The sequence below is a fragment of the Atractosteus spatula genome, chromosome 11 (assembly GCF_055471065.1).
Source record: "Atractosteus spatula isolate fAtrSpa1 chromosome 11, fAtrSpa1.hap1, whole genome shotgun sequence".
In the NCBI taxonomy this organism is placed as follows: Eukaryota; Metazoa; Chordata; class Actinopteri; order Semionotiformes; family Lepisosteidae; genus Atractosteus; species Atractosteus spatula.
The window spans coordinates 49,917,432-49,941,974 of NC_142716.1; the positions used below are offsets into that span (position 1 = coordinate 49,917,432).

Below are 24,543 nucleotides of genomic sequence, written 5' to 3' on the forward strand. Positions count from 1 at the left end.
CGCATGCTGATGCAGCTCCCCACCTGAACATTTATTAGACTTTTTGTTTTCATCTCAATTCAGAAGCACTGGGGAAGTTGGCCCTGGTGTGCGTGTCCATGTCTGTGTCTGTGTGTGTCCTGTGATGGACTGGCGTCCTGTCCAGGGTGTACCCTGCCTTGTGCCTGTTGCTTGCAGCGACAGGCTCCAGCCTCCCCGTGACCCTGTACTGGATAAAGTGGTTCGAAAGTTGATGGATGGAATCCATAGCATTACCTCCCAGTATATCAGCAGCAGCAAGTGAGGATGAATGTCCTGGAAGAAGTGATACATGAGAAAGAGCTAAAAGTCCATCTTCTGTACTGCGCCTGGCTCCGGTGCCACCATAGAACTCCACAGGGGAACCCGGAGCCGAGATTCCCCTTCAACCGCGCCGCACGAGGAACAGGGCCGTCCAAGAGGAAATACGCAGAGCAAGCTCTTGGAATAGGTGTGGTATTTTTCACATTTTATTGAAAAAAAAATCATAATACTTGGTCATTATTACAGGACAGGATAGTGAATTAAGTGTAGAAAAGCAATGAACAATCATTTGTGTTTTTGTAATTTTAACACTTTTATATTTGTATTTTTACATAACAGTGTTTTATAGGCCTTCAAGCAGTAATACAGTCAGATTCCTTCATGATCATCTCGGTGCTGGGGAGTGGCTGGGCATGGGCGGGGCACGGGCCTGTCTTCAGTTCTACTCTGTGCTTTCCAGGACTCTTTAGTGCAATCGGCTCCCACAAAATCCTAAAAGAGTTTCCTTCACTTATATTAGAACCGCAGCTCTAAACCTGAAATTACACAAACAAACAAAATAAAAAAACAGGTGCCAAGTTCCCTTTGTTATAAGAGAGAAGCAGAAGAGCCTCTCACAGCCAGGCAGACAGACCTTTATGTTTGTTTTTAAATCAGAGCCGCCAGTTATTCTTGCTGTACACACCGTTTAGGAATCGCCAGTTGTGTGCTCTTCACAGCTCAACCCACAGCTAAGAAACCCACGACCGCACACGGGGAGAATGAGGAAGTGTAGGCAGGCTCCCCTGACCCCGCCAACCTTCAAGCCAATCGTCTATTAACACATCACAGGAAGCACCGCCCCATGCTTGAGGCTCTGCTCTGATTGCAGGAGAGCAGTGTCCCTCACAGACGACCCCTCAGTGGTTCATGACAGCACTCGGGCTCAGATCACAGAACTCAACCTGCCCTTGGACGACACCCAGGCCTAGGTGTGCCAAAGCAAAGGCCTGTAGGTAAGTAAGGCAGTCACACCTGGCTGTGGTACCGATTGCCCTCACCTGAGCCAGCCAGCTGGCACACAGACAGAGCCCCCACACACAGCTGGGAGCTGGGAGAGCAGTGCCTGGGTGACACGGGGCTCAGTCCAGCCTGCCGAGTGCCAAAGCAAGCACTGAGGATGCCCCTCAAGTCAACGAATCTACTTTTTTAAAAATAGGGAATTGGAAAAAGCTCCAACAAAGATTCAAGATGCCCCTGTACTGGGGGCATTTCTTACTGATAACGTCCTCCTTCAGCCTCAGAGCCACTCCCAGCTCCCACAGCCCTGAGAAACCCAGACACCCTCCGGGGGAGTGACGCCCCTCTATGACCGTCTCAGCCTCCGCTGCCAGGCCTGGCGCACAAACAATACCTTCATAGTTCCTGGAAGAATCCTTCATTTGTCTTGGGAAACCCCTCCATAGGATTCCTTGTCGATTTACAGTGCTCAGAATATGAAAACATTTTTTTTTTTGCAGGAACGCAGCAAGATTTTTGTGCAACCATGGAAAGACAGTCTTGAAAAAGCAGAAATGTGACAGTAACAGCTGTGATTTTAATTCTGCAGTATGATCTGTGAGATGTGAGGCCAGCTAGCCAGCCCTGCGCTGCCGGAGAGCGTCAGTGCCCCTGTCCTGAGCCAAGACTGGATCATCAGCTCCGCAGCAGCCTGGCAATGGGGCACTGCCCACCACCCTGCCCTCTCCACACTCATTATCGCCCCCGCGTGCCGCCGCTGTCTGCTAATTGATCGTTAAACAACAACTGCAACGTGGCCCAAGCCCTGCCCTGCCCTGTTCTACTCCGGCAGCTGCAGAAGCATGGAGGACAGAGCTGGGCAGGCTGGAGGAGCCCAGCTGCTGATCTCCCCAACACTCACTCACACAGACACAGCATTTCACACAAATACACACAAAACACCCTACAGTCACCCACAGGCTCAGCTATTCTCACACACACAGCACACAAACACACACAAAACACCCTACAGTCACCCACAGGCACAGCTATTCTCACACACACAGCACACAAACACACACAAAACACCCTACAGTCACACACAGGCACAGCTATTCTCACACACACAGCACACAAACACACACAAAACACCCTACAGTCACACACAGGCACAGCTATTCTCACACACACAGCACACAAACACACACAAAACACCCTACAGTCACACACAGGCACAGAATTTCTCACACACACAGCACACAAACACACACAAAACACCCTACAGTCACACACAGGCACAGCTATTCTCACACACACACAGACACACCACACAGATGCACACATGTGCACCATCACATGAACACACATCTACAAACACGCCTCATTCTCGTGCACCGCTGCTGGGGAACTGATTGTGCGTGCGCACGCACGCTTATCTGCCCAGGGCCAGGGCAGGTTGTGCCTGTCGCCCCCCTGATACCGTCCTTACAGTTAGACCACCGATGCTATCACACACCGCAAAGCAACTGCAGCCTGGGCCTGCCCGCGCACACCACACACAGGCCTGCCTGCTGCCAGCTGATGACTCCATCTACACCCCAGTCCCCCTGTGACCCCTCTCTGCCCCTGCTGCCCCTCCAGGACATCACCAGGCCGCCCGCCGCCAATCCGGACACGCCTCCTTATGGCCTTTCCTCTCACAACCCTTCTGCCACCAACTTCTAACGCCCCTCCGAGCTCCGGCCCAGACCTGCTTCGACGACCATCCGGTTCCCCCAAGAGCTGCCCGAGTGGCGGCAGGGATTTCTGGGACTGATTTCAGTGACACCTGCGGGAGCCCACCACCCCCAGCTCGCGGACGATCCCTCCGTCTCGGTCTCTCCTCACCGCTCCACCACGGGTCCCGGAGCCCAGGGAGCAGTTCCGCGGACGACGCCACACACGGTCACCTGCAGGGGGAGCTGCAAACTCTCCAACCCCGAAGATGCGTTGCTGGACCACCGATGCCCTCGTTTGCAAAAACGCAATAAAGTGAAACAGTGCAATGTTTCTTAACAGCCGAGTTGCATTAAGAAAAGTGAAGTCATTTTCCCTTTACTTCCCAGGTTGGAATTTGATGTTACAACCTCTCACACCCCGCAGAATAAGACCATCCCCAAATCCACCAAGGATTAAATTCCTGTTTTAATCTTAATCTGGTCCACACAGGAGGAGTGCTCTTCCCAGGGACACAGGTCGTCCTCTCTCACACCAGCTGTGTTTTGTGGCTTCTCCAGAGAAGCTCCATGATTCTGAAAGGAGAACTCGGGGGTACTCGCGATCAAGCAGCTCGCTCTGGGGCGACGTGTCTCTGAGGGGTCTGCCAGTTTCTCAGGTCTGACACCGCGTGCTGAGCGGATTTAACCCTTTAGGGTGTCCCTGAAGCACCAGTGTGTCTTAGAGGGGCGATGGCTACACACAGGAGGCCCTTCTTTACACAAAGAGTTGTGGGAGTCCGGAAACAAAAAACTCTTCCATGTTGTCGATGCCGATACCCTGGCTTCATTCAAGAAACTGCCGGAGGAGACTCTCAGAAATGTTAGATAGTAGTAGCCGGATGAACTAGAGGCGCCATGTGGCCTGCTCCCAGTGGTGACCATGAGCTCGTGCCCGTTTGTGGGCGCTGTGGTGAGCGCCTCAGTAGACGAGGTCACTGATCTCAGTGCTACCAGCCTGGGCTGCGCTTCAGCATGAACAGGGTGTGAGATTCACCCAGTGGAGGCTCTGGGCAGCACCCTTGGGACCCTATATGGAAAAGACTGCTGTCCGAGTTCACAGACCTTGCGTCGTAACGGCACTGCTTTCCTACAATGCTCAATTTTATTTTCCAAATAAATTTCGAATGAACTCAACGGCCTGCCGCCGGAGCAGCTCGTGTGCTGCCCTGGACACGTCTCATCCTCGCAGCGCAAGAGCCCGAGCCCGAGCCCGGCAGCCCTGCAGGCCCACAGACCCAGCCCCCGCGACACCAGCGAGGGGCAGAGCGCAGGCGTCCCGAGCCGGGCTGGAGACAGGGAGGCAGGATGAGGGGAAATTGGGGGGATCGTCTCTGCACGGCGATGGCCAGCGCAGCCCTGCCCCGCAGTCAGTCAGCTCTTCCCCGTGTGTCTTCATGTGTCGCACAGCTGCAATGCGTCACCCTGACTGACCCCGACAAACAGCAGCCTGAACGGCAGCTTCGTGAGCCAGGCAGAGCCGCTCTTGGGCTTGGGGCCCTGCCGGGCCTGTCCCAGCCCTGCAGCCTCCCCTCGGCGCCCGTCCTGCTATGACGCTCTTATTCCTCTGCAGCATCCAGGTCTGGCCTTGTCGAGTTTTGGAGTAAACAGAGACAAAAAGGCCAAGTGTGCTCCTTCCCCCTCACCCAGACGCCAGCGATCAGGCAGGGCTGATCTGAGCGCGACACCTCTTCCCACTCAGGAAAGAGCCAGTCTGCTGTTACAAGTCCAGCTTGTCCGTCCGGGTGAAGGTCGGTGACCCGGGACACAGGGTGCACGTCGACGTCCCCTCCCCAACCGCAGCAGGATTCCCAGCAAAGCCTCCCCACCTGCTGCTCTGCACACTGACTGGTGCCCCCAGTGCCCCCCCTCCGGCAGTGGGCGTGGCCTTCAGCAGCTGGCGGCCTGGTTGAGTCCAGGGCACGAGCACCTTCAGACAGTCCCAGTCTCGCGCCACATAGGACCCCTAAATACAGACACACATCTGACCTCTCTCGTCGTCACGCTGTATGGCCGACTGTCAAACACCGATTTTATAGTGTTATCAATAAGACTAAAAGAAAGAAGAAATAGGTCTAACGTTGGAGGTCCACAGTCCCGTTAAGGGTTTAATTAAGCACTTGAAGCTGTGCTGGATTAGAACCCAGCAGATACTGGGGTGCCGAGGGCTGTAACGTCAAGGTCCTGAAAAGTACACGACCCTGTGCGACACCCGCGCGCCCTTACAAGAGAAACGGGCCACGGCAGCTGCAGCCGCACAGAGAGTCGCGTCGCTGGGCTCAGAGATGTGCGATACAGGCCATCCGGATTCCCAGACACTGCCCTGCGAGAAGCAGATCCCAAAGACCCCAAATTTCCAAGCAGAGCGAAACCCGATGTTGCCAATGCAGCAGCCCAGCAAACAAACAGCCCAAGCAGAGTGCTGTGTGTGGTGGTGGTGGGGTCCTGCACAGCGCCCCCTGCTGTTCGCCACTCAGGATTGCTTACGAAAGTTGAAGATGTCCCTCGTCTTGGAGCCCTTCTTGCCCTCGCTGGAGGAGGAGGGGGGGCGGGGGGAGGGCTCGCCCAGGGTGCCCCCGTACGGGCAGCTCTGGGAATCGGCGTGCTCTCCCGAGCACTCCACCGCCGGGATGTAGCGACTGTCCCACATCCCTGGACCGCAGAGCTTGCACAGGTCGTGCAGGCTGCAGGGGATTCTGGGAAGGAGGCGGAACTGGTAGAGGAGGCTCCGGGCCTGAGAGAGAGAGAGAGAGAGAAAGAGAGAGAGAGAGAGGCTCAGAGGGGTCACAGTCAGCTATCAGGAAGAAAGATAAGGGAACAGCAAAATGACTTCAACTGTTCACATTCTACTCTTCTGGTTTTAAGATTTCCCTGCTTTTTTCCTTCTAGATCTCCACACCCCTTGGACCTGTTAGAAGCCAGGAAAGCTTTTATTTAACCCAAACAGAAAGGAACCAGGGGGCAGCAGGAGGAGGTCCAGATGCAGTAAAGCCGAGTCAAAGGGATGTACGTTCTGCTGTTATGTGCCTGCAGCGAGCTCAGTCTGGGCCAGACCATCACTGTGAGGGACTATTGCCTCTCAATGGATTCAATCACTCACTGACCAACTGGACTGACTGCCCTGTGATCATCATCACAATCATGTATAGACACATTCCTTTATCCACGGTTACTGGTCATTGCTGCCCTGTCCAGCTCCTACCTTCCTGAGCACAAGCTCGCCGTTCATGTGCATGGCCAGGTTGCTGAAGTGCAGGAGCATCTGGTCGGTGGCCAGCTGCTGCTCGGTCACGTCGTCGCCGTACAGCACGATGATGGCCACGCAGATGAACAGGTGGAAGTAGTCCGTCTGGGGGGGAGACAGGAAGGCGCCTGGTCAGTTGGTCAAAGCGGGGGGCTGGGGAGAAGATGCCAAGCCAGTGTTTCGAGGCGAGAGGGGGTGTGAGGTTATCAGAACAGAGCGTGCTGCCTTCGTCGTGGAGCAGTGTCAGAAACAGGCACTGTAGGGTCTCTTCTGCATCTTGGTAGTGATTACCTGGTAGTGCACCTGCTATAGGGGTGATTAGCTGATAGTGTACCTGCTGTGGGTGTGAGTAACTGATAGTGCACCTGCTGTGGGTGTGAGTAACTGATAGTGCACCTGCTATAGGAGTGATTAACTGATAGTGCACCTGCTATAGGAGTGACTGCTTGGTAGTGCACCTGCTGTAGGTGTGATTACCTGGTAGTGCACCTGCTGTAGGAGTGATTACCTGATGATGCACTTGCTGTAGGTGTGATTACCTGATGGTGCACCTGCTGTAGGAGTGATTACCTGGTAGTGCACCTGCTGTAGGAGTGATTACCTGGTAGTGCACCTGCTGTAGGTATAATTACCTGGTAGTGCACCTGCTGTAGGTATAATTACCTGGTAGTGCACCTGCTGGAGGAGTGATTATCTGATGGTGCACCTGCTGTAGGTGTGGTTACCTGATGGTGCACCAGCTGTAGGTGTGGTTACCTGATGGTGCACCTGCTGTAGGTGTGATTACCTGGTAGTGTGCCCAGCAGGCCTCCCACATGCGCAAGGCCTCTGCGTCAGGAAACTCCCTCTTGAAGCAGAGCAGGACCCAGCGATGGCAGAACAGCATCTGCAGGCCGTCCTCTCCCAGCTGGGTCAGGTGCTGGTGGAACCCAGGGTGCATGAGCCTCAGGAGCTCCCGCAGGTACATCTGGGACAAACAGTGTCACCGTGACACACTGCACTGTCTCACACACACACACAGCGTCACTGTGACACACTGCACTGTCTCACACACACACACAGCATCACTGTGACACACTGCACTGTCACACACACACACAGCGTCACTGTGACACACTGCACTGTCACACACACACACACACACACACACACACACACACACACACACACGAGTGGGGTGTGCGTGTTCTGGCTGGAGCCTGAGCCTCACCAGCTGCCTCTCCATGTCCTCGTCGCGGGGCGAGCTGATGAAAATGGTGTTCTGCATCAGGCCCACAAAGCACCAGAAGGTGTCGCTCTCGTCCTGCACCTCTGACAGCAGGGGCGCCACCAGGTCCGACATGCCCTGGCAGTAGCCCATCTCCGGGTTGAACACAGCATAGTTCAGCAGGATGCGCCTGCGGAGAACAGAGCCAGACTGACCCCACCTGGACACAGACTGACCCACCTGAGGGATCCAGACAGACCCCACCCTGCGGGACCCCGCCCGTCAGGATGCCCCTCACCTCATGATTTCCACGTTGGGGTTGTTGTCTCCCCTGAAGAAGCTGTTGCTGCGGTCAGTCCGCACTACGTCCTTGTCCACCGTGAACTGGACCTTCCTCCAGAACTCGCTGTGCTCCTCCGGGCTCATGGACAGCCTGGCAGGGGACCGAGAGGGGAGGCAGAAGGAGTGAGACTGGAGAGGCTCTGCCTCCCTGCGCAGAAGCACAGCCAGCGGGCTGAGACCCGCTCCTGCGTGGAGCTCGAGACGCACAGACAGGTGGGGCTGAAGCCCAGCAGGAGACTGTCCCCAGACCGAAGCCCAGCAGAGGCTGACTGCAGCTCAGAGGGGCTGCTGCTGAATCGCAGCATCACGGGGCCAGGAGACTGCGCTAACGAGGCTAACGAGGAGCTGATTTAATTAAGTTGTTTGTTTTTGCTGCTACCGTCCCCCAGTGCCGGGAGGAAAACAGAAGGCCTGATGCAACTCTGAGCAACTCTGTGGTGTCTGTTTGCAAGCAGAATCCCTGCACAGCCTGAGCTTTTCCCTGAGAGCACGACCCCAACATTCCTGCCCCCCGGCACCCTAGCCAGGCCCTCAGAGGGGCATCAGAGGGACTGAATGGACTCTGGGTCAGAGGACCAGGTGTGGACAGGCCTCAGCTGCTCGATTCCCAGAGTAGATCGGATTAGACCAAAGGCTCTGGCCACTAGCCTTCACTCACAGTGCACACAAAGAACCCCAGCAACGCTGTTCACCTAAAACACTGCCTTCCCTCACACAGGGCTCTCAGACTTGGGCCTAAGGTCTTCTGCATTTTGTTAACTAAACAATTAACCTAATTATTTTCTAAACGAACCATATATATGTTTTGAACAGTTAATTTCACTTCATTAAAAGCACAGCTACTTAAAAACCACCTCTGAGCCCAGTTAGAAGTGCTACAATTACACATTTAATTAAATAATTAGACCACCTATGTATCAGCGAATGTGGTTGGAACGAAAACCAGGTTCTATAATTCCAGGAATGGAGTTGGAGCCCCTCGCCCTGACAGACAGGAAATAATGGGAGAAGACAGCAGCAGTACTGTCTCATGGCCTGTGCTCATCAGACCCCAGAGGCTCTGCTAGGCTGGCCCTGGTCAGTACTGGGGTATGAGACCTCCAAGGGAAACCGGCTGCTACTGTTAGAGGTGTTCATGGACCAGTAGGTGGTGCTATTCCTTCTGGACAGGAATTTCCAACCCAGTGTCCCAGTAAGGGGAGTGGGGATAGTGGGCTGTTGGAGGTTGGTTCCTTTGGATACAAAGTTAAACCGAGATTCAAACTACTTGGTGATACAGGTGATGCAGCGAGCTCTGTTGCAGGGGAAGGTGTCTGGTGAGAATGATTGGTGAGGGCGGTCAGGGGAGCTGTGAACTAGAAGTTTACGTAGATTTGGGTGGTCGGCGGTATGAGATGATTGGGCGGCTAGAAAAAAGGGTACCGATGGAGGGATCGCCCTGTAAAATGGAGTAGTTGTTAATAATGGTCCCGGGGATAGAGAGTGCGTTAGGGTGGTCGGGAAGCACCAAAGGAATGAGGTTGTGAGACCGGGAGTTCCTGGTCGAGTTGATGATCCGAGGGCTGTTTTTGGCTCTATACATGCTGACACAGCTACCCACCTGAACTAAATCAGGGCTCAGCTGGGAGGCTGGCTCCACCCAGTGCCTGTAGCCCCTCCCCTTGCTAAGAGCCCCACCCCCTGCTGTCTCCACCCTGTGCTCACCCCTTCTCTCCACAAGGAACCACGCCCCCTCCGCACCTAGCCCTGCCCAGTGAATGCAGCCCCTCCCCCTGCTCACCTCCTCTGCTGTATCTCCTGGTACTCCGCGCGCTTCTGCACCCGCCACGCCTCCCTCTCCTGCGACGTGGAGTCGCAGCTGTAGTAGCGCAGCAGGAAGGGCCAGACCTCCCCGCGGATCGCAGGGTCAACACCGCCGAAGAAAATCGCCTGGGGGGGGGGTAGAACAGCCCGTCTGTCATAGCAGTTTATCAAGTCACCCAGCGCCACAGTGACGACAGAGCAGCCCCGACTTCAGCAGCAGTCGAACTGACTCGTCACAGCCGGGTCGACCGGCCTGGGGTCGGGATGTAGCCCGGCTGCAGTCGGACTGATCGCTGCAGATTCTCGACGCCTGTGCACATCCCTGGAACTCTCATCCCAGGACCGGCCGGTAGGACCTTTGCCAGGGCAACGTAGTAACGCGCGGTAAAACTAAATCAGGGCTGAACGACGGTACCGTTGGGACTGCCTGCCGGCACAGGGGCCTCACCTTGCGCAGCTTGTACTCCTCCTCCACCTGCCCGCTCTCGTTCAGGTGCCTCAGCCAGGTGGCGACGTCGAGCCGGCGGTACAGCCTCTCCTCGGGGTGCGTCTCCGTCGAGGGCAGCGTGGGCCGGCGGATCGAGAACTGCATGCAGGTCTTCTCATCCGCCCCCTGGGAACCACACCGACTCTGAGCGCAAGGGGCCCCAGCTCCGGCCCCAGCCTGGGGGGCCACACTGTAAAGCAGCAGCACCTGGACGGCTGGGCTGGAGCGAAGGCCCGGCCCGGGACAGTGGCCCTCCAGGAGTGGAGACCTATCGCACCTGAGACTCCCAGTGCAGGGGACAGAGCGCCACTTTAACACCCCTCCTCCCGCAGCTCTGCCGACGAACAGCAGGGCCCAGTTTCCCTAGGGAAGCGGCCGTGAGAGGAACTTAAGACCCGGAGCTCTCAGGCAGGAGCGCCGGGGAGGCGAGACGGACGCCTGACTGACAGCTGGCACACGGGCCGTCGCTGCTCGGCGTGACAACATTTAATAATGGCACGGCGCTCTGCCCAACGCGCGGCTGCAGACTGAGACGCGGACAGAGGGGCCGTTCACGCACGCAGGTGGACAGACAGCTGTCCTCACACCGGCTCATCGCCGACAACACCGACGCGCCAAACTGCGACCACGCCCGGAACGCGCCCCTGTTCCCCCTGCCAGCTCAGCGCCAGTGTGGGCACAGCTGTGCGCTCACCTGAGTGGAGAGGCCAGGTGCTGCCCCTGCCTCGCCAGCCCCGCCCGCAGGCTCACCTGGTCCTTCATCTGCGTCTCCCGGCAGCACTTCCACTGCTGGAAGACCTCGGCCAGCTTGTCCAGGCCGCCGTGGTGGAAGTGCAGGATCTTGTACTGGCTCTCCCGGCTGGCGATGACCAGCTGCCCGCTGGTGCACGCCTCGTCACTGCAACACAGCGCAACGTGGCTTCAGCAAGGGCACAGCGCCCCCCGGGGGGTAACTGTGCTGCAGCAGGGGACCAGCACAGTGAAACAACACACTGGAAAGTGTGGCAGATCACTCTGAAAAACATAGTGAAGCCCTGGAAAAACAGGAAAGCTGCTGTGCGACATCATCGAGCAGCACCCAGAGGTGTTCATCGGGCCTGACCTGAAGAAGAGCCGCAGTGACCTCATGTGACCCAGGTCGACCCGGAAAACGCCGCAGAGCTGCTCCAGAGCCAGCACCTTCTGCTGCTCCTCCCAGCGCACGCTCTGCGATTGGCTGTTCTCCAGCGAGGGGGCGTGGCTGTCCAGGCTGGAGGCGGAGCTGGCGGAGTGGGTCATGGAGTCATCGCACATGTCCCTGGGCAACACGAACAAGCACACGGCCCCGTCATTCATCACGTGACGGGCAGCCGCCGGGGTCAGGGCTGGGCACACATCCCAGGTCCACAGGCGAAGCTGTCCTACAGTAGTGAAGGGTTAAAAATGCTTTCTCTGTGCAGCATGTTCAGCAAAACACCAGCTGCAACATTAAAGCATCAGCTGCTGATAAGACCAGGGGCCTGCAGACACAAAGAATGCTTGTTTTAAGAATCCCAACGAAATTGTTTTGGTGTAGAAGGCCAATTGCAACTACCTGCTTATAGAAAACACTGATATAGTTCAATTATGCAGACGTCTTCTGATTAAAGTAGAAGTTTGCTTAACCAATAGAAAGTAATAAGGATTTAATTTTTTTCTTTTTGAGACTTTTTTGAGGCATTTTGTATTCCACATCAAATAAATGTATAAAATTCCAGCTGTAACTTTCCTTGTGAGAACCATCCTCCTATAATTGCAGGGAAGGAGCTTCTCTTCGGCCGAATATACAATAAACTCCTCTGCTCAACACAAGGTCTCCAGTGGACTTTTACTCTACAGCAGCTACAATGAGCGATACCATTCCCTGCTGCACAACAGCTGTGGACATGAATGTCCCTCCTCTAACCGAGCTGAAGGCAGTTTAACAGAACTTAAATTTCAAATCCAGTACAGTGAGCGTCTCCCTTCCCATAGCCAGGGCCAGAGGTGTTAATTCAAGGCCTCTTGTCAGTGAAGGTAACGGGGCTGCAGTCAGTCTCTGCTCGTCCTCCGGCTCTCCAGCAGTGCAAGACGAGGGGAACGGCGCCGATGAGGCCGCAGGCAGGACCCTGATTCAATTGCAATGTTGCTGTTTTCACACCAGTGCTGTCAGTGTTCTCTGCTCCTGGAGCTGCAAACACTCAGCTGTTTCTGCACCAGAGATCATAAGAGGTGTTACTGTGTCTTCTTCACAGACCAGGCTCCTGTCTTGCTAAATACACCTCCCTCTCTCCTCTCTAAAGGAAGCCCGACAGACAGAAATCAAATTGTCTGTGGTTTAATTTTCTCTGCCCTCTAATCCCGACTGTTTTGCCCTGAGTGTATCCTGTCTCTGCTCAGCCCTGAAGGACACAGGCTGCTGCTGCCACTGCCCTCCAGCAGAACGCATTGACCTGCCCCCCCCGTCCAGCAGGACAGACCGACCTCTCCCCCCCCCCCGTCCAGCAGGACAGACTGACCTGTCCCCCCCTCCCCTCCAGCAGGACAGACCGACCTGCCCCCCCCCGTCCAGCAGGACAGACTGACCTGCACCCCCCCCCCCCGTCCAGCAGGACAGACCGACCTGCCCCCCCCGCCCGAGAGTCGAAGAGCTGGGTGCCCCCCCCGGCCCTCTCCTGTACACTGAAGGGACACTTTACACACTTAACTGTAAAGAACTAAAAAAGACAAAAACAAGACTTCAGCTGCTATTTAATTTTTTGCTAAGGATTAAGGAGCAGCACTATAAAGCTCAAATTAAAACACGCAATATACAATATAATGGTTAAGAAGAAAAATATTAATGTTCATCCGGCGTGTTTGATCCCGGTTTGAGATTCCGAGCCGCTCTGTCTGCCTGCAGTCTGAATCAGTCTCCCTCCTCACCACTTAACTGCACCTCCGTCGCTTTCTGTCCCTCTAGCTCCGCCTCCTGGTCACTCCCAGTAACTGCACCGCACGGACAGTCAGCACAGACGGCCGCTGCTCTGAGCGCCCTCTAGTGGCCTCACTAAAATAAAACACTTCGCTGAAACAGCAGTTAAAGCTCCTAGCGGATCTTAAGCACCGACTCACCCACACGCACCAGTTCCACATTCACAGCCCCCCCCCCAAAAAACAAACTTAGCAGGCCCCCCAGGGATCCCTCAATCTGTTTACTACAGCAATGGCTTTCCTGGTCCTGCGGATCAATTCATAGAAGCCACTGATTGCGCCCTTGGGCTCCGGGGCGAGACAGGTCTTGTCCTGAGAGCTGGCCAGAGCCCCTGATCTGCCGCCTCTACATCAGCCGGGAAAGAAGGGGAAAGGAAACAGCTGGGGGGACCAGTGAAAAGTGTGCAGAGCACCCCAAAAGACTCAAGAGCTAACGGCACATCGCATTAATCCACCTGTGCTTTCACGGTCTGTATATACAGCTCTCAGGGCACATGTTCCTGGAGGTGTGGAGTTAGGGGTCACAGCCGAACAGCTGTATTCACGGGGTGTGGAGTTAGGGGTCACAGCCCAACAGCTGTATTCACGGGGTGTGGAGTTAGGGGTCACAGCCCAACAGCTGGATTCACGGGGTGTGGAGTTAGGGGTCACAGCCCAACAGCTGGATTCACGGGGTGTGGAGTTAGGGGTCACAGCCAAACAGCTGTATTCACGGGGTGTGGAGTTAGGGGTCACAGCCCAACAGCTGGATTCACGGGGTGTGGAGTTAGGGGTCACAGCCCAACAGCTGGATTCATGGGGTGTGGAGTTAGGGGTCACAGCCCAACAGCTGGATTCATGGGGTGTGGAGTTAGGGGTCACAGCCAAACAGCTGGATTCACGGGGTGTGGAGTTAGGGGTCACAGCTGTGTAACCAGTTACCTCAGATGCTGGATATGGCAGTCACAGGTCCGATCCCAGTACAGACCAACAGCTCCACATTTAATTGACAAACGCAAACCAGACCCCAGTGTCAACGATGAGGAAGAGCATTTCAAACCGAGAACAGGAGGCTCTTCTTCACACAGACGGTGTTGGGAGTGAGGAACAAGCTGCCCAGCCAGGTAGGGGAATCTGCCAACTTGGCTTCTTTGAAAAAGCAGCAGAATGAGATCCTCAGATCAATTAGCTGATATGAATTTCTTTAAGCAGCAATTATGCCAGTTAACAATGGTCTGGGGAGACTCTGGGGAGATTTACTTGTCTCTTGTACAGTAGCTTTCATACCCAGTGTATATTTATTACAGTGCTGCCTGGGAGCCACACAGAATGACAGGACAGACCCAGGTTTCAGGCAAACGTGCTGATTAGAATGAGCAGGTAGTTTTGCTCACTCATGTGCATCACAGAGAAATGGTTAGGAGAGTAAAACTATTATGCGGCGCGGTGGCTCTGGGGCTCAGGATCTGCGCCTGTGGCTGGAAGGTTGCCGGTTCGAATCCCACGGCCGGCAGAGGAATCCTACTCTGTTGGGCCCCTGAGCAAGGCCCTTAACCCCAGCTGCTCCAGGGGCGCTGTATAAATGGCTGACCTGCGCTCTGACCCCAAGCTTCTCTCCCTGTCTGTGTGTCTCATGGAGAGCAAGCTGGGGTCTGCGAAAAGACAACTTGTATATGGCTAATAAAGTGATCTCTCTTATTATTTTTGCCAAAGCACTGCTCAGGAATTCTCTAAGAAAATAGAAAAACAAAGGTAGAAAAAAGCTGTGAATCAGAGAAGATGATTGCAGGTTAGGGAGGACGAGAGTGGGGCTGCAGGCACACCCTCCACGCATCTGCACTCCGGCCTCTGATGGAAAACTCCTCGATTTCGTTCGAGCTCCAGCAATAAGTGTCTTTATACAAGAAACACATGCAAGTCATTCAGATGGTAATTTCTGGAGGAATCAATGAGGAGCTGATATCTGGCTTTCCCATGGCCATTCAGACAACATTCTTCACAGTAACGATACACCTCCGAACAAAGAGAAATGCACTCTGGTAGATGGATAAACAGTTGATATTGATAAACAATATATAATTGTTCATGTAAATGCTACAAGTAGTAGATTGCAGCAGATTGCAAACCAGACATTTTTTCAGGAATCAGAAGTTAATGTAAAACAAGCCTTAGATTTTCTGAAATAATTCTAGGAGGAGGATTTAATGCTGTGCGTGATGATATTTTAGATAGGTGGCCCATGGCGTAAACTCTAGTGGAGAATCAATTGAACTGGAAAAGTTGTGTGTGGGTTTGGGTGTCATTGATATCTGGAGGTGTCTGAATCCTGGAGTAAGAATGTCTTCATGTTGAAACCAAAATTTGTCAAAATAACTGATTTGTGACTCATTTGAAAATACTTGGAAAAGCTCACTACAGATGTTCATATGCATCCTGCAGCTCTGACAGATCACAAAGCGATCTTTTGTACATCTGGCTTTGTGACATTTAAACACGTGAATCCTGGAAATTAATAAGACCCCCTGGATGATGCACAATCCGTTTTCAAAAAGCAATGCGGTTTAAATAAGATGCAACTTGCTCAATTATTGTTTCTGCCAGTTTTTTACATGACGGTCAGAAGCGACACCGTTGGCTGTCACTGTGCCAGTTGCTGATCAAGGGATTTTCATCCCACTCAGATCGCAGACAAGTGACGGTTCTCACAAGACACTCGCCCGCCTCTGGAGCTCTCTGCACTGCCTCCTCTAAGCCCCTGGCCATTGGAAACGAGAAACTGCTCATTTTGCTGAATTTGGAAGATAATGTGCTCGATTAAGAATGGCCCAGCCCTGACTTCATTCTGCCTTGGCTGTTAAACTCTTGCTTTGTTTATGATCAGATTGGCCTGCAGGTAACTCCAGACCTGTGCAGTGACTGCAAACAAATGTTGAAAATACCCGGATCTGCTGGTGGGACTGGACAGCAGCTCTACCGCCTGCTGGGCATCCCGAGAGGTGTCGTGGACAAACCAGTGCCCATGTGTGGGGACTGGGGAGACGTCCAGCCCTGAACGCCTGTGAGTATTAACGCACTCGCCCGTCACCAGAAGCGCGTTCAAGAAGCAGCGCTGGAGCTGCGCGCTGCGGATCAGAGCACGAAGCCACGCGAGGCCGGCCTGCCCAGGCCTGCTCACCTGCTCTCGTTGTCCAGGAAGACGGAGCTGCTGCTCTCGCCCAGCGCCTCGCTGACGGGGGACAGGCAGAAGGGCGAGGAGAAGGTGTCGGAGTCGGAGCCCAGGGTGCTGTCCCGGCTCGCCTCGTCCGCCGACAGGTCACAGGAGCCCTCGTCCTCACCGCCGCCGCCGCCCTCCTCCGGCTCCACGCACACCCCCGCGCCCGCCCCCTGCCCCTCCGCGGCCTCCTGCCCCTCCCCCTCCTCGCCAGCCGTGGGCGGGGGCCGCGGGGGGTGGCTGTGCGGCTGCCGCGCCCGGCAGCGGGGCGCCCTCCTCACGGGCGAGCTCTCGGGGGTCACGTAGCGCAGGGCCTCCTCGTCCTGGCGCTGGATGCGGGAGTTGGGCACCCAGGTGAGAGTCAGGGTGGTGCCCAGCGTCTCGTCCTTCTCCAGGTGCACACACAGGTACCCTGCGGGCAGCAGGCACAGAGATGCCCGGGCTGTCAGCTGCCCGTGCACGGCTCTCGGGGTGGGGGCGCGGAGGCCGCCGGCGGGCGTCGGGGTGCTGTACCTGGGTGGTGCTCAGCCAGGCCGGGCAGGGGCTCGGTGGGGTGCACGCACACATTGTTCTTGGAGAAGATGATCTCGCCATCCAGCACAGCCCGTGACCCGCCTGAGCCAGGGTTAAAGGTCAGGAGGTCAGAGGCCTTCGAGGAGGCGCGTCGCAGGAGCCGACCCAGAGACATGTCCTGGAGGGCCAGGACTCTCCTTCCATCCTCTGCCCGGGAGAGAAACAGGCGGACATCAGGCTGGCTCAGAGAGGGGCTGGCACAGGGCCCCACACTGCCACACCCTGGTGATGGGAGATGGAGGCCAAGGGTCCCCCGAATCAGAGCGCAACCGCACCCCACGCAGCTCTTCACACAGCTGCCCCAGCGCAGGGGCGAGCAGGCCAGCCTGCCCACGCGCTTCGGCACCGGGAGGGAGAGCCACAGAAACATGGTCACGAAACCAGCCCGCGCCCTCTGACTCACAGCGGTAAAATACCTGTGTCCCTCAGGGCAGCGTGTCGCTGCACTGCCCCCTGCAGGCAGGGTGGGGCCGCAGCACGGAGCCTCCCTGTTTGACTGGGCTGTGGCTGTGATTGGAGACGGCCGTGTGACCTGCCTGTTCCCCCTGCCGCCCCGTCCCCCCAGACCCTCTCTGCCTCGGCTCCAGCCCCCGTCTGAGCGCTGCAGGAGCCGCGCCCCTCTCCCACTTGCCCACCGAGGCGCTGGGCGCTCAGGCCTCGGCATCCTCCGGGCTTCCTGAGGGGAGTCCACTCTGACTCGACTCAAACCCAGCTGCCTTGAGCCTCCAGACACAGGCCTCTGCTCGAGGCCTGGCTATCGCCTGCACAGCTCCCCCATTCTCCCCCCTGCACTCCGTGTACAAACACTCAGCTGGGCTCAGCCAGTCGTCTGTAAGGAACCTCTGACCCCCTGACCCCCCATGGCGCGGGCTGGCCCGGGCCGGGCCTGGTACAGAGCAGGGGCCCACCCCTTCCTGGGGGCCCGGAGGAGTAACGTCACCCTAACTCCCGGAAGCACACACCCCCTTTCCAGTCGCCCGCCGCCCCTCCCTCTGTGGCAGAGGGGCGTCTCTCCTACTGCAGCGGCTTGTGCCAGCCCGGCTGGAGGGAACACCTGGCAGCGGAGCGCAGTGCTGTGCAGCGGGAGTCTGCTCTCCTGTCTGGAGAAGGGGGGCAGCCCAGTCCTCCCAGTGACTCCTGGAGGATCCCAACAGGACCCCGGCGCCCATGAGGTACCTGCTGCTGGCACTGAGGCAGAAACAGCTTTTTAACTGTTTAAGCCAAATACCACAAGGCTCCAGCCTGCAGCCCCAGTGAGGTGAGGTATCACCAAGGTCCAGGGCACAGCGCACAGGGCACAGGGCTGTGTACAGAGAGAGACAGCGCACAGGGCACAGGGCACAGGGTTGTGTACACAGAGAGACAGCGCTCAGCGCTCAGGGCTGTGTACAGAGAGAGACAGCGCACAGGGCACAGGGTTGTGTACACAGAGAGACAGCGCTCAGCGCTCAGGGCTGTGTACAGAGAGAGACAGCGCACAGGGCAAAGGGTTGTGTACACAGAGAGACCGCACACAGCACACAGGGCTGTGTACAGAGAGAGACAGTGCTCAGGGCAAAGGGTTGTGTACAAAGAGAGACCGCACACAGCACACAGGGCTGTGTACAGAGAGAGACAGCGCTCAGGGCAAAGGGTTGTGTACACAGAGAGACAGCACACAGGGCTGTGTAAAGAGAGAGACAGCGCACAGGGCTGTCTAAAGAGAGAGACAGCGCTCAGGGCACAGGGCTGTGTACAGAGAGAACGCACAGGGCACAGGGCTGTGTACAGAGAGAGACAGCGCTCAGGGCACAGGGCGGTGTACAGAGAGAGACAGTGCACAGGGCACAGGGCTGTGTACAGAGAAATACAGCGCACAGGGCACAGGGCTGACTACAGAGGGAGAAAGCGCTCAGGGCACAGGGCTGACTACAGAGGGAGAAAGCGCTCAGGGCACAAGGCACAGGGCTGTGTACAGAGAGAACGCACAGGGCACAGGGCTGTGTACAGAGAGAGACAGCGCTCAGGGCACAGGGCAGTGTACAGAGAGAGACAGCGCTCAGGGCACAGGGCAGTGTACAGAGAGAGACAGCGCTCAGTGCTCAGGGCTGTGTACAGAGAGAGACAGCACGCAGCGCACAGGGCTGTGTACAGAGAGAGACAGAGCACAGGGCAAAGGGCTGTGTACAGAGACAGACAGCGCTCAGGGCAAAGGGCTGTGTACAGAGAGAGACAGCGCTCAGGGCACAGAGTGGTGTACAGAGAAAGACAGCGCTCAGGGCACAGGGCAGTGTACAGAGAGAGACAGCGCTCAGCGCTCAGGGCTCAGGGCTGTGTACAGAGAGAGACAGCACGCAGCGCACACGGCTGTGTACAGAGAGAGACAGCGCACAGTGCAAAGGGTTGTGTACAAAGAGAGACAGCGCACAGCGCACAGGGCTGTGTACAGAGAGAGACAGCGCTCAGGGCTGTGTAAAGAGAGAGACAGCCCTCAGGGCACAGGGCTGTGTTCAGAGAGACAGCGCTCAGGGCACAGGGCACAGGGCTGTGTACAGAGAAAGACAGCGCACAGGGCACAGGGCACAGAGCTGTGTACAAAGAAATACAGCGCACAGGGCACAGGGCTGAGTTCAGAAAAAGAAAGCGCTCAGGGCAAAGGGCACAGGGCTGTGTACAGAGAGAGAAAGCGCTCAGGGCACAGGGCACAGGGCTGTGTACAGAGAGGCAGCACTCAGGGCAAAGGGCACAGGGCTGTGTACATTGAGAGACAGCGCACAGGGCACAGGGCTGTGTACAGAGAGAGACAGCGCACAGGGCACAGGGCTGTGTACAGAGAGAGGCAGCGCACAGGGCTGTGTACAGAGAGAGGCAGCGCACAGGGCACAGGGCTGTGTACAGAGAGAGGCAGCGCACAGGGCTGTGTACAGAGAGAGGCAGCGCACAGGGCACAGGGCACAGGGCTGTGTACAGAGAGACAGCACTCAGGGCAAAGGGCACAGGGCTGTGTACAGAGAGAGGCAGCGCACAGGGCACAGGGCTGTGTACAGAGAGAAGCAGCGCACAGGGCACAGGGCTGTGTACAGAGAGACACCGCACAGGGCTGTGTACAGAGAGAGGCAGCGCACAGGGCACAGGGCTGTGTACAGAGAAATACAGCGCACAGGGCACAGGGCACAGAGCTGTGTACAAAGAAATACAGCGCACAGGGCACAGGGCTGAGTCCAGAAAAAGAAAGCGCTCAGGGCAAAGGGCACAGGGCTGTGTACAGAGAGAGAAAGCACTCAGGGAACAGGGCACAGGGCTGTATACAGAGAGGCAGCACTCAGGGCAAAGGGCACAGGGCTGTGTACAGAGAGAGACAGCGCACAGGGCACAGGGCACAGGGCTGTGTACAGAGAGAGGCAGCGCACAGGGCACAGGGCACAGGGCACAGGGCTGTGTACAGAGAGACAGGACTCAGGGCAAAGGGCACAGGGCTGTGTACAGAGAGAGACAGCGCACAGGGCTGTGTACAGAGAGAGACAGCGCACAGGGCACAGGGCTGTGTACAGAGAGAGGCAGCGCACAGGGCAGTGTACAGAGAGAGGCAGCACTCAGGGCACAGGGCTGTGTACAGAGAGAGGCAGCGCACAGGGCTGTGTACAGAGAGAGGCAGCGCTCAGGGCACAGGGCTGTGTACAGAGAGAGGCAGTGCTCAGGGCACAGGGCTGTGTACAGAGAGAGAGAGCGCACAGGGCACAGGGCTGTGTACAGAGAGAGACAGCGCACAGGGCACAGGGCTGTGTACAGAGAGAGGCAGCGCACAGGGCACAGGGCTGTGTACAGAGAGAGGCAGCGCACAGGGCACAGGGCTGTGTACAGAGAGAGGCAGCGCTCAGGGCACAGGGCTGTGTACAGAGAGAGACAGCGCACAGGGCACAGGGCTGTGTACAGAGAGAGACAGCGCACAGGGCACAGGGCTGTGTGCAGAGAGAGGCAGCGCACAGGGCTGTGTACAGAGAGAGGCAGCGCACAGGGCACAGGGCTGTGTACAGAGAGAGACAGCGCTCAGGGCACAGGGCTGTGTACAGAGAGAGGCAGCGCTCAGGGCACAGGGCTGTGTACAGAGAGAGGCAGCGCACAGGGCACAGGGCTGTGTACAGAGAGAGGCAGCGCACAGGGCACAGGGCTGTGTACAGAGAGAGGCAGCGCTCAGGGCACAGGGCTGTGTACAGAGAGAGGCAGCGCTCAGGGCACAGGGCTGTGTACAGAGAGAGGCAGCGCTCAGGGCACAGGGCTGTGTACAGAGAGAGGCAGCGCACAGGGCTGTGTACAGAGAGAGGCAGCGCACAGGGCACAGGGCTGTGTACAGAGAGAGACAGCGCACAGGGCACAGGGCTGTGTACAGAGAGAGGCAGCGCTCAGGGCACAGGGCTGTGTACAGAGAGAGGCAGCGCTCAGGGCACAGGGCTGTGTACAGAGAGAGACAGCGCACAGGGCACAGGGCTGTGTACAGAGAGAGGCAGCGCTCAGGGCACAGGGCTGTGTACAGAGAGAGGCAGCGCACAGGGCTGTGTACAGAGAGAGGCAGCGCACAGGGCACAGGGCTGTGTACAGAGAGAGGCAGCGCTCAGGGCACAGGGCTGTGTACAGAGAGAGGCAGCGCTCAGGGCACAGGGCTGTGTACAGAGAGAGGCAGCGCACAGGGCACAGGGCTGTGTACAGAGAGAGGCAGCGCACAGGGCACAGGGCTGTGTACAGAGAGAGGCAGCGCTCAGGGCACAGGGCTGTGTACAGAGAGAGGCAGCGCTCAGGGCACAGGGCTGTGTACAGAGAGAGACAGCGCACAGGGCACAGGGCTGTGTACAGAGAGAGGCAGCGCACAGGGCACAGGGCTGTGTACAGAGAGAGGCAGCGCACAGGGCACAGGGCTGTGTACAGAGAGAGACAGCGCACAGGGCACAGGGCTGTGTGCAGAGAGAGGCAGCGCACAGGGCAGTGTACAGAGAGAGGCAGCGCACAGGGCACAGGGCTGTGTACAGAGAGAGACAGCGCTCAGGGCACAGGGCTGTGTACAGAGAGAGGCAGCACACAGGGCACAGGGCTGTGTACAGAGAGAGGCAGCGCACAGTGCACAGGGCTGTGTACAGAGAGAGGCAGCGCTCAGGGCACAGGGCTGTGTACAGAGAGAGGCAGCGCACAGGGCACAGGGCTGTGTACAGAGAGAGGCAGCGCTCAGGGCACAGGGCTGTGTACAGAGAGAGACAGCGCTCAGGGCACAGGGCTGTGTACAGAGAGAGGCAGCGCTCAGGGCACAGGGCTGTGTACAGAGAGAGACAGCGCACAGGGCACAGGGCTGTGTACAGAGAGAGACAGCGCTCAGGGCACAGGGCTGTGTACAGAGAGAGGCAGCGCACAGGGCACAGGGCTGTGTACAGAGAGAGGCAGCGCTCAGGGCACAGGGCTGTGTACAGAGAGAGGCAGCGCTCAGGGCACAGGGCTGTGTACAGAGAGAGGCAGCGCTCAGGGCACAGGGCTGTGTACAGAGAGAGACAGCGCACAGGGCACAGGGCTGTGTACAGAGAGAGGCAGCGCTCAGGGCACAGGGCTGTGTACAGAGAGAGGCAGCGCTCAGGGCACAGGGCTGTGTACAGAGAGAGACAGCGCACAGGGCACAGGGCTGTGTACAGAGAGAGGCAGCGCTCAGGGCACAGGGCTGTGTACAGAGAGAGGCAGCGCTCAGGGCACAGGGCTGTGTACAGAGAGAGGCAGCGCTCAGGGCACAGGGCTGTGTACAGAGAGAGACAGCGCACAGGGCACAGGGCTGTGTACAGAGAGAGGCAGCGCACAGGGCTGTGTACAGAGAGAGGCAGCGCACAGGGCACAGGGCTGTGTACAGAGAGAGGCAGCGCTCAGGGCACAGGGCTGTGTACAGAGAGAGGCAGCGCACAGGGCACAGGGCTGTGTACAGAGAGAGGCAGCGCTCAGGGCACAGGGCTGTGTACAGAGAGAGGCAGCGCACAGGGCACAGGGCTGTGTACAGAGAGAGGCAGCGCACAAGGCACAGGGCTGTGTACAGAGAGAGGCAGCGCACAGGGCACAGGGCTGTGTACAGAGAGAGGCAGCGCTCAGGGCACAGGGCTGTGTACAGAGAGAGGCAGCGCTCAGGGCACAGGGCTGTGTACAGAGAGAGGCAGCGCTCAGGGCACAGGGCTGTGTACAGAGAGAGGCAGCGCACAGGGCACAGGGCTGTGTACAGAGAGAGGCAGCGCACAGGGCACAGGGCTGTGTACAGAGAGAGGCAGCGCTCAGGGCACAGGGCTGTGTACAGAGAGAGGCAGCGCTCAGGGCACAGGGCTGTGTACAGAGAGAGGCAGCGCACACCTGGAAGCCACTTTGCTCTCTCTCCCTGCAGCCCAGTCAGACAGTTGATAACCAAGTCAGCGCATCGTTTGACTTGCAGATTTTTTCCGTTTGACAAACCGGTTTGGCTTTTGATCTCAGCAGCCCGCAGCCAGGACACCGCGCCTCAGCAGCAGCTCTCATCTGGACCGTCTCCGCCGCAGCTGTTACCTCGGCCGCGGACTCGACCCCTTTCCTCCCCGTCTGCAGGCGAACCCCCTCCCCCGGCCTGCCTCGCTCGCCCTCCCCCGCTGCCCGGCCTGCGGACCCGGACTGGCCTGCCTGCGGGCCGGGGGTGCGAGCGCCTCTCGACACGGGGTGCAGGAACATGCGCAGAGAGCAACCCCGGTCGTGCTTTTTAACAACATCTGCCTTCCACTCCTCGTACAAACGAACTTAAGTCGTTTCTAGGTCTGAGCCACGCTCTGCACCCACGACCCTGCTCCTCGGACCCACCGTTCACCCCAGATCTAACTGTCACGGCTCACGCCGCAATTCCCCTGGGCTAGTTCGCAACCCACGCAGCAGCAGGCACCGTCACGAGCGGAGTTCGTGGGGGTTGTTTATGTAACGTTACACCCAGCGAGTGAATTAAAGATGAGCCCGAGCGAAGCGCCGGGGCTCTGTGCATACTACACCTGTCCGCCCCGCACGGACGGGCACGGCGCGGAGTGTCGGTAGCTCACCCCTCAGTGCCAGCAGGGCTCTTCCACGCGTGTCCCGGGCCGCGCGGATTCCGGTCTGCTCTGTCCCAGCGGCGCGTGAGCCCCCCTCCCTCCTGCGCCGGCGGTCTCGCGTGCCTGTCTGCGTGCCGCGCCGCTCTCCCCGCGAGGCTCTCCCGCACGCTGCTCGCCAGTGACCCAGCCCCCCGAATCCGCCGCTTCCGGGATGCGCATCCGCTTCCTTATCCTGCGGGCGTGGAAGCGGGAGGAGGGAGAGCCGGCGGTGCGGCGGCGGCCCCCGCTCCTCTGGCGGACTGGCCCGGCCCGGTCCGGCCCGGTCCGGACGGCTACGGCTGATTCCTCCGGCCGCTGTCAGGGCTGCTGTTACAGCAGCACCAGGACACAGCCCCCCGCCCCCACACTCCCGAATGAGAGACTTGATCGCGGGGTCGCGGCTCAGCGGTCCCGACTGCTAGCTGCTGGGGGACATCCCGCGACCTGGCGACGCCCTGCCTAAATCCCTGTGTCTATCCCTGTGTCTGCACTTAGACACGGAACAACGGAATTAACGTGGAGCTTCTCAGTTCATCGGGAAATAAAATCTTTCTCTCTCCCTAGGCGTATGGGGTAAAAACTTTAATTCCGAGATCTTATCCCATCTGACTTTTCTCCACATGCAGGAATTCCGTGT

The 24,543-nt window shown here is 57.5% G+C and overlaps 1 protein-coding gene across 1 annotated transcript; it reads right to left on the reverse strand.

The window, feature by feature from the left end:
• Positions 1-468: 468 nt before the first annotated feature.
• tbc1d16 (TBC1 domain family, member 16) lies at positions 469-24,298 on the reverse strand. The gene is made up of 13 exons (XM_088927464.1): positions 23,877-24,298; positions 16,771-16,977; positions 16,222-16,669; positions 11,200-11,394; positions 10,848-10,995; positions 10,059-10,223; positions 9,588-9,736; positions 7,764-7,898; positions 7,469-7,655; positions 7,046-7,225; positions 6,217-6,363; positions 5,502-5,748; positions 469-818 (listed from the first exon to the last, which is right to left on the reverse strand). Exons 2-13 carry the CDS (start codon positions 16,943-16,945, stop codon positions 799-801), a joined length of 2,196 nt encoding a protein of 731 aa, XP_088783590.1. The 5' UTR covers positions 16,946-16,977; positions 23,877-24,298; the 3' UTR covers positions 469-798.
• Between the last annotated feature and the right edge of the window lie 245 nt (positions 24,299-24,543).